Here is an 8,674-nt window from a genome sequence, read left to right on the forward strand (position 1 = left end):
GCGAGCCGCACCGGCACCTGCACCCTCGCCGGTGACGGAGGCGCACCGGCACTGGCACTCGGACCAGCACCCCCGCCGGCACGGGGAGCAGCTCCCGGGCTCACACCTGGGCGCCCGCAACGGGCACTGGCACATTGACACTCGTACCGGCTTCAGCACCCGGGGACACACACTGGCATCGCACAGCACCGGGTACCGGCACCAGCACCAGCAGCGGGGTGGTAACGGTGCACAGCCGCAGCAGCGCACCCTGCTCTGGTACCCGGGCACGCGCCCGGGTGCACCAGCGCACGCCCAGGTGGATGCACACACACGCTGACTGGCACCCCCACCCCGGTACCCCGAGGCACCCCGAGGTCACCCACAGGCCCGTGCCACCGTGCATGGCGTGACACAGTCGCGTGCACACAGGTGTGCACAGCCACGGTCACCGGCGCGGCGGTGAGCGAGGGGGAGGCCGTGGCTGTGCGCACAGCCTGACACCCCGCCTCGACACCTCCCGACCCTGAGCGACTGCCTGCCCGGGACAGGGTGTCACCGCAGGTCACCCGCCCGATGCCTGAGGTGCTGCCCCGGGGACAGCAGCGTGCAGGGGTGTCCGGGTGTACGTACCCGGGTAGGGTCCCCCCCACCCTCTGGGGTGCAGGGCGCACAGCGGCTGTGTGGGTGCCCGGGTGTGCGCAGCAGTGGTGCCTCGAAAAGCGTCAGTGGGGAGACGCCTGGCACCGCACCCGCTGCCCGGGAGTTCCCCAGCGAGCACAGCCCGGGGTGCTGCCCGGGGGGGGAAGGTGGCCCCCGGGGTGCCCGGTGGGGCGGGGCGAGGCAGTGCCATCTGCCTGAGCCGCGGGGCCAGGGGCACAGAGTGGCACACGTGTGGGGGAGGGGTGTGTGTGTGAGCACGGGTGGAGGGGCACAGGGTGCCCACGGGTGTCCGTGGCGTGTCGGGGTCCCGCCGAGCCTGCCAGCCCCGAGCAATGCCGCCTCACTTGCCCGGCTCGGGTGGCACCGGTGCCCCGTGCCAGGGTGGCGGAGCTCCGGGTCCCCGACCCCGTTCCCGTCCCCGGCTGCCAGCGCTCCCCGGCAGTGCCGCAGCCCCGGGTCGGGCCGGGCCGTGCGCCCCCGCGGTCCCGCCGCTGCCGGTGCTCGGCGCTGCGCAGCACCGCGAGACGCGGGGCCGTCCCGCGCCCCGCCTCTGGCCCCGCCCATCACCACGCCCCCGGCGCGCGGCGGTGTCGTCACGGCGGCGCCGGGCGGTGATTGGCGGCGGGCGCGTGCGGGGCGCAGGCGCAGAGCGGCGGGTGCGCGGCGGAGCGACCATGGACGCGGGCGGCGGCGGCGGGCAGAGCCGGGTGCAGGGCGGCCCCGGGTCGGGCGGCGACGAGAAGCCCACGCCGCCCTGGGGCCGGGACCGCCGGGAGCCGCCCGCGGGGCCCGAGAAGGAGCAGGAGCTGGTGAGCGCCGCCGCGCCGCGGGCCGCAGCTGAGTCACGGCCCGGCCGGGACGTCATCCCACGTCACGGGGGCGGCCGGCACCCCTTCGGGGGCGCCTGTGGCGTCGCCGGGGCTCCCTCCGGCGGGGGCGCTTGTCGTCGCTTAGGCGAGGGGCTTCCGCCAGAGGGGGGCCGTGACGTCACTTAGGCGAGGAGCTTCCCCCGGAGGGGGGCCGTGACGTCACTTAGGCGAGGGGCTTCCTCCGGAGGGGGGCCGTGACGTCTTGGGAGTGCCCTCGTGGCACAGCTGAAGGCTCCCCGCCCTGGGGGGTGTGTGTGCGCGGTGGGGCAGGGGTCTCATGTCGCTGGAGTGGGGTGAGGGGAGCCATGATGTAATCAGGGTGCGCGTGTGACACCGGGGACTGTGGAGGGGTCCCCTCTTTGCCCTGGACGGGGGTGGCCTTGGCGCTGGGGGTCCCCACGGGCCGTGGGGGGCTGCCTCTGGGCTGCCCCCCCGTGCCCTGCCCCTCTCCGTGGGGGTGTTTCCATACAGCACAGGGTAATGGGGGAGGCGCGTCTCACCCTCTGGGAAGGGGTGGTCTCTTGCGGGGGTTATCCCCGGTAATGGGAGCATTGGAGCAGGATGGTGCCCTGGCGGGGTGTGTGTCACTGTGTCCTGGTCCCCCTGTGGCTTGGGGTGACGCCCCCACCCCTGTCACACTGGGGGTGTCTGTGCTGGGCACCCGTAACTCTGCTTTCTCCTGCATTTTGGCAGTCTGAGGAAGACAAGCAGCTGCAGGATGAGCTGGAGATGCTGGTGGAGCGCCTGGGGGTGAGTCTGTGCCGTGCCCCTCGGGAAGGAGCTGCGGAGCCGGGAGCCCTGGCCAGGACTTGAGTCCGTCTGTCCCTCGCTTACAGTTGTTCCTTGTGCAGTGGAGGTGGGGGGGTTTCACCTTGAGCGGGGTCTCTCCTTGTCCGCTGCGGTCTCTCCCCCAGCCTTGCTGCCTGTCTGACCTGTGTCCAGGGGACCTCTGTCTCCCTCTGCTCAGAGCCACGGCTGTGTTTGGGGAGGGCTGGCGGGGTGGTGGCACAGGAACCAGCTCCCTGACAGGCAGCTTCCTCCTGCAGGAGAAAGATACATCCCTCTACCGCCCGGCCCTGGAGGAGCTGCGGAGACAGATCCGCTCTTCCACCACCTCCATGACCTCTGTTCCCAAACCCCTCAAGTTCCTACGGCCACATTACGGCAAGCTGAAGGAGATCTATGAGAACATGGCTCCGGGAGAGAACAAGGTAAAGGCTCTTGGCCCCACCGTTCTGCACGGCTGGGGGGATGGTGCTGGGGCAGGCGATCACAGAGCCCTCCGGACCCCGTGGTCTAACATCAGCCTCTGTGACTTGCTCCGGTGGTTTATAACTTGCCAGGGCCATGCCTTTGCCGCCTGTGACGGCTTGTGGGCGCAGGGAGGGTGTTGTGTCCCTGGCTGCCCCTACTTTCCCATGCCCGGAGTGCGTCTGAGCCCCCGTCACTCTTTCCCCAGCGCTTCGCGGCAGACATCATTTCTGTTCTGGCCATGACCATGAGCGGGGAGCGCGAGTGCCTGAAGTACCGGCTGGTGGGCTCCCAGGAGGAGTTGGCATCTTGGGGGCATGAATACGTCAGGTAAGCCTGGGTGGGAGCAGGGCTTGGGGAATGACAAGGGCTCAGGGGGATTTCTCTAGCCCGCCTGGTAGGTGTCCCAACTTGCTGGGCTTGTGCTCAGCTGCCCCCTTCACGTCTGCATGTGTGTCACCTCATCCTCTCTCTGCTAGCTGCAGAGATCTTGCTGCTGTGGCCTCTGTAATCTCTGGTCTTAACCCTATTCCTCCTCTGGACTTGTCCCCCATAAGCTCTCGCAGGAATGTGGAGCCCCTGTGAATAATGCACAGCCCTGGCTAACTGGTAGCAGCTGCTCCCCATCCTTGGGGCTGGGTGAAGCTGGTTCTGTGGCAGTGGTGTCCCTTTGTCTCTGCAGGCACCTGGCAGGTGAGGTGGCCAAGGAGTGGCAGGAGATCGATGAGGCTGACAAGGCTCAGAGGGACACGCTTCTCACCCTGGTCAAGGAGATTGTCCCCTACAACATGGCCCACAATGCAGAGCATGAGGCCTGTGACCTGCTCATGGAGATCGAGCAGATGGACATGCTGGAGAAGTACATCGATGACAACGCGTACTCCAAAGTGTGCCTCTACCTGACCAGGTGAGGCACCTCAGCAGTCTCAGCCACTGGAGGAGGCCTCGTCCCTGGTGGGCTGAGGTTGCTTCACGTGGTCGTCACCCTCATGCCTGTCTCCTCCTCAAAGCTGCGTAAGCTACGTCCCAGAGCCCGAGAACTCGGCTCTCCTGCGCTGTGCCCTGGGCATCTTCCGCAAGTTCAGCCGCTACCCTGAAGCCCTGCGCCTGGCTCTGATGCTCAATGACGTGGAGCTGGTGGAGGACATCTTCACTTCCTGCAAAGATGTGTGAGCGGAGACTCATTCCCCACCCTCTGGGGCCTTTGCCCATCATGGTGGGGCATGGCTTCCCATCTGGGCAGAGTTGGGTTGGATCCTGTCACCACTGGAGGTGTCTGGGGGTTTGGACTGAGGCTCTTGTCCCTGAAATCAAGATGGGTAAGAGCAGGTCATCTCTGGGCTGCTCTTGTGTGCCTCTAGAGCAGGGCAGGCTGGCTCACCGTTCGGTGAGCATGTGTTTGTGCTGGGGCTGGCTGGGGTCTGGGCACTTGTGAAACCTCTTCCCTCTGACAGAGTCGTCCAGAAGCAGATGGCCTTTATGCTGGGCCGCCACGGGGTCTTCCTGGAGCTGAACGAGGATGTGGAGGAGTATGAGGACCTGACCGAGATCATGTCCAACGTCCAGCTCAACAGCAACTTCCTGGCCTTGGCCAGAGAGGTGAGTGTCCCAGCTGGGAAAAGAGCCCTGGCCTCCAGCTGTGGTTGCCCTGGCTGCCAGGCTCTGTGGCAAGATCTGGGAAGAGATCCTTCATCCCTACGAGCTTGGCCAGGCACCTCCTGGAGAGGTTGCCCTTGTAGGGCAGCTGCCCTGGGGTGTGCTGGCTGGGAGGTAACCTCCTTCTCCCTTGTCTCTGCAGCTGGACATCATGGAGCCCAAAGTGCCGGATGATATTTACAAAACCCACCTGGAAAATAACCGTAAGGGCTCTTGTTGTGGCCTCCGTCCTTCCTCCCGTGGGCTGCACGGCACCTCTGGGCTGGTAGGCAGATGGCCTGCCCATGGTCTCTGACCTGGCGTGGAGCAGACCCAGCTGCCTGCCATGGATTTGGGCTCCTCCTTCCTGCTGGTGGTGGGACAGGTCCTCATCCCGCCGTGGCGTGGGACAGCTGTGCGGTGGAGGGCTGGCAGGGCTTCTCTTGCTGCCTGGCTCACCCTGACATCGTTCCCCAGGGTTCGGGGGGAGTGGTTCCCAAGTGGACTCAGCCCGGATGAATTTGGCCTCCTCCTTTGTGAACGGCTTTGTGAACGCTGCATTCGGACAGGACAAGCTGCTGACGGACGATGGCAATAAATGGTTGTACAAGAACAAGGACCACGGTGAGGGAGCCAGCTGGGCAGGGGCTGGAGGTGCCCCTAGGCTTGGGGTCGCTACCCTCTCCCTTTTGGGGGCCTGCTATAAGGGGGGCTGCAGGGCACAGCAGCCGCTGGGCTGCCCCGTGTCCCTGGCCACCACCTGCCCCAGCCAGGGTGCCTCAATTCAGGGCTGACGTGGGCTCTTCTCCCCTGGAACCGCAGGGATGCTGAGTGCTGCAGCCTCGCTGGGCACGATACTGCTGTGGGACGTGGACGGGGGGCTCACGCAGATTGACAAGTACCTGTACTCCTCGGAGGATTACATCAAGGTTGGTGACACCGATCCCAGCACGGGCTCTATGGCTGCGTGGGGCAGCCCTGCTGCGGGCTGGGGAAGGGTTAACTTTGCTTTGGTTCGCTGTGCGGCTCAACTCCTGCCCAGAGAGGGGTCGGATGCCCTGTGTCCCAGGTTTTTGAGTGGCTCACAGCAAGGTGGGGAGCTCCTGGGGACTGCCTGAGGCACCTTTGGGGTCCCCTTGTCACAGAGCTACGAGCTTTGGACTGCTAAGCTGGATCCAGAGTGATATTGCTCACTTGGTACCAACTTGCCCATCCCGAGGATGTAATGGGTGTATTGTGTGGGATGACGGTCACTGGCTGGCAGGGAGCTTTGGGTGTCGGTGGCTGGTGTGTGACAGTGCCTCTGCCTTGCAGTCGGGAGCCCTCCTGGCCTGTGGCATCGTCAACTCAGGGGTGAGGAACGAGTGTGACCCTGCCCTGGCCCTCCTGTCCGACTATGTCCTCCACAACAGCAACACCATGCGGATTGGAGCCATTTTTGGGTAAGGGCCTGGCCCCAGCCTCCCCGGGCTGCGCAGGGTGGTGCGGCCCCCCTCACACTCTCCGGGATTCTCCGCAGGCTGGGGCTGGCGTACGCGGGATCCAACCGCGAGGACGTCCTGACTTTGCTGCTACCTGTGATGGGAGACTCCAAGTCCAGCATGGAGGTAGGGAGCAAGGCAGGGTTCACCTGGGGTTCCTGCTTCCCCACCTAGTCCCCAACAGCTCCTGGGAATACAGGGGCTGTCCTGTACCTGGTTTGGGCTTCGGGAGCAGGGCTGCGTGTCCCTGCCTGACGTTGTGGTGTGCCAGAAGAGCACGACCCTGTTTGGGGGCCAGCTGTGGGCCAGCTCGCGGTGCGCTGTCCCCGCGTGTAGCATGTCTCTTTCCCTCCTTCACCAGGTGGCTGGTGTGACCGCCCTGGCCTGCGGGATGATATCAGTGGGCTCCTGCAACGGGGATGTCACCTCAACCATCCTCCAGACCATCATGGAGAAATCGGAGACGGAGCTGAAGGACACGTATGCCCGGTGGCTGCCGCTCGGCCTGGGCTTGAACCATTTGGGTAAGGCTGGGCAGTGCCAGCGCCTCATGGGTTGAGGGATGGGGTGGGAGCATCCCCCCCGCTGCTGTGCTCTAACCACTGCGCCTTCCCCGGCAGGGAAGGGAGAGGCGATCGAGGCCATCTTGGCAGCGCTGGAGGTGGTGTCAGAGCCGTTCCGCAGCTTTGCCAACACACTGGTGGACATCTGTGCCTATGCAGGTGAGTTGGGCTGATAAGGCAGGAGAGGCAGCAGCAGGTCCCGGGTCCTCCTTCTGCTGATCCTGGCCCTCCGCTCTCCCCTCAGGCTCAGGGAACGTCCTGAAGGTGCAACAGCTCCTGCACATCTGCAGTGAGCACTTTGACTCCAAGGAGAAAGAGGAGGACAAGGACAAAAAGGACAAGAAAGAGAAGGAGAAGAAAGAGAGCTCAGCTGACATGGGGGCTCACCAGGTGGGGAAATGTGGGCTGGGACCTGCATCTCAGGTGCAGAAGCTGGCTTTGGGGTGGTCCCTAAGCTGCTTGTGGGAGCAGAGCTGGAGGAAAACAGCGCCCAGCAGCATCCCCTGTTCTCCCTGTCCCCCTGGGCTCAGGGAGGGTGCAGGGGCTGTGAGAGCTGGGGTTTTAGGCTGGGTGCTCCCTGCCGGCGCTCAGTGCCTGTGTCCCCACAGGGTGTAGCGGTGTTAGGGATTGCGCTTATTGCCATGGGCGAGGAGATCGGCGCCGAGATGGCCCTGCGCACGTTTGGCCACCTGGTGAGTGACACTGGCGGGACAGCACGGAGCCGGGAAGGGATCCAGGAATAGAGACTGGGTCTTGCCTCACATCTCTGTAGACCTCGCTGCCTTTAAGCTGGGTCTAACACCCACCTCCCCTCCATGCAGCTGCGGTACGGGGAGCCCACCCTCCGCCGTGCCGTGCCCCTGGCCCTCGCACTTATCTCGGTCTCCAACCCCCGGCTCAACATCCTCGACACCCTCAGCAAGTTCTCCCATGATGCTGACCCCGAGGTCTCCTACAACTCCATCTTTGCCATGGGCATGGTGGGCAGCGGTAAGCCTGGGGGACAGCCTGGTTTGGGGTTCGTGTGGGGGGAAGGTGGGAGACCTGAGCCGTGTACCCTACTCTCTGCCTGTATCGCCTCTTCCCCAGGTACCAACAACGCCCGGCTGGCAGCGATGCTGCGGCAGCTCGCCCAGTACCACGCCAAGGACCCCAACAATCTCTTCATGGTGCGGTTGGCCCAGGTGATGATCCTGCGCTCACCGCTCGTGGCGGGGAAGGGGCAGATTGGGGTCCCTGCCCTGGGCATGGGAGGGCAGTTGTGTCCTGGGGGTGTCACTGTCTTGCCGGACAGGGCTGGGGGTCCCAGGCGTTACCCCACCACGCTCTCATGTGCTTTCTCTGCCACACCAGGGCCTGACTCACCTGGGCAAGGGGACGCTCACCCTGTGCCCCTACCACAGCGATCGCCAGCTCATGAGCCAGGTGGCCGTGGCCGGGCTGCTGACCGTCCTCGTGTCCTTCCTGGACGTGCGCAACAGTGAGTACTGTGGGCTCAGCCCCCACCCCGGCACCCCTCTGTCCCGTGGGGTGGGCACTGCTCAGCCTCCGTACTTCTGTCTCCCCTCCAGTTATCCTGGGCAAGTCCCACTACGTTCTCTACGGGCTCGTTGCTGCCATGCAGCCCCGCATGCTGGTCACCTTCGATGAGGAGCTGCGACCTCTGCCCGTGTCGGTGCGGGTGGGACAGGTAAGGGGCAGCCAGCGCCAGGGATGGGGTGTTCTGGCATCCATATGTGTCCCCGGCATTTACCTCGCTTCTCTCTCACAGGCTGTGGACGTGGTGGGCCAGGCGGGCAAGCCCAAAACCATCACCGGCTTCCAGACTCACACGACGCCGGTGCTGCTGGCGCACGGCGAGCGGGCAGAGCTGGCCACGGAGGAGCACGTGCCCGTGACGCCCATCCTGGAGGGATTTGTTATCCTACGCAAGAACCCCAACTATGACGTTTGAGCCGAGGGGGACCTGGGGGGGTGGGTAGGTGGTTTGGGTGGGGGGAAAAAAACTAGTTTGTTTGTTTTTGTTACTAAGAGTCAAGATAAAAAATAAACTCTGCGGAGACTCTAGTGCTGCCCTACCCTCCTTGTGCTCTGATCCCCTCGAGGGTACCTGCTGCTTGGGGGGGCCGGGCACAGTGCAGACCCCAAGAAGCAGGGGGTGAACGCAAAGCCGTAGGGTGCCATGGGTGCTCCTGGTCTGCCATGGGTCTGGCTCCCGCTCCTCCCCACCTTG

At 64.8% G+C, this 8,674-nt stretch overlaps 1 protein-coding gene across 1 annotated transcript; it reads left to right on the forward strand.

The window, feature by feature from the left end:
- The first annotated feature begins 1,288 nt into the window (after window positions 1-1,288).
- Window positions 1,289-8,518, forward strand: PSMD2 (proteasome 26S subunit ubiquitin receptor, non-ATPase 2). Its single transcript, XM_075157268.1, has 21 exons — window positions 1,289-1,451; window positions 2,205-2,261; window positions 2,558-2,722; window positions 2,971-3,092; window positions 3,445-3,669; window positions 3,773-3,931; window positions 4,217-4,361; window positions 4,561-4,621; window positions 4,875-5,021; window positions 5,220-5,326; window positions 5,712-5,839; window positions 5,917-6,004; window positions 6,240-6,402; window positions 6,499-6,600; window positions 6,686-6,831; window positions 7,050-7,133; window positions 7,263-7,431; window positions 7,531-7,625; window positions 7,795-7,921; window positions 8,013-8,131; window positions 8,213-8,518. The coding sequence occupies exons 1-21, from the start codon at window positions 1,317-1,319 to the stop codon at window positions 8,393-8,395; spliced, it is 2,727 nt and encodes a 908-aa protein (XP_075013369.1). The 5' UTR covers window positions 1,289-1,316; the 3' UTR covers window positions 8,396-8,518.
- The last annotated feature ends 156 nt before the right edge of the window (window positions 8,519-8,674 follow it).

This window comes from Calonectris borealis, chromosome 9, assembly GCF_964195595.1.
Source record: "Calonectris borealis chromosome 9, bCalBor7.hap1.2, whole genome shotgun sequence".
NCBI lineage: Eukaryota > Metazoa > Chordata > Aves > Procellariiformes > Procellariidae > Calonectris > Calonectris borealis.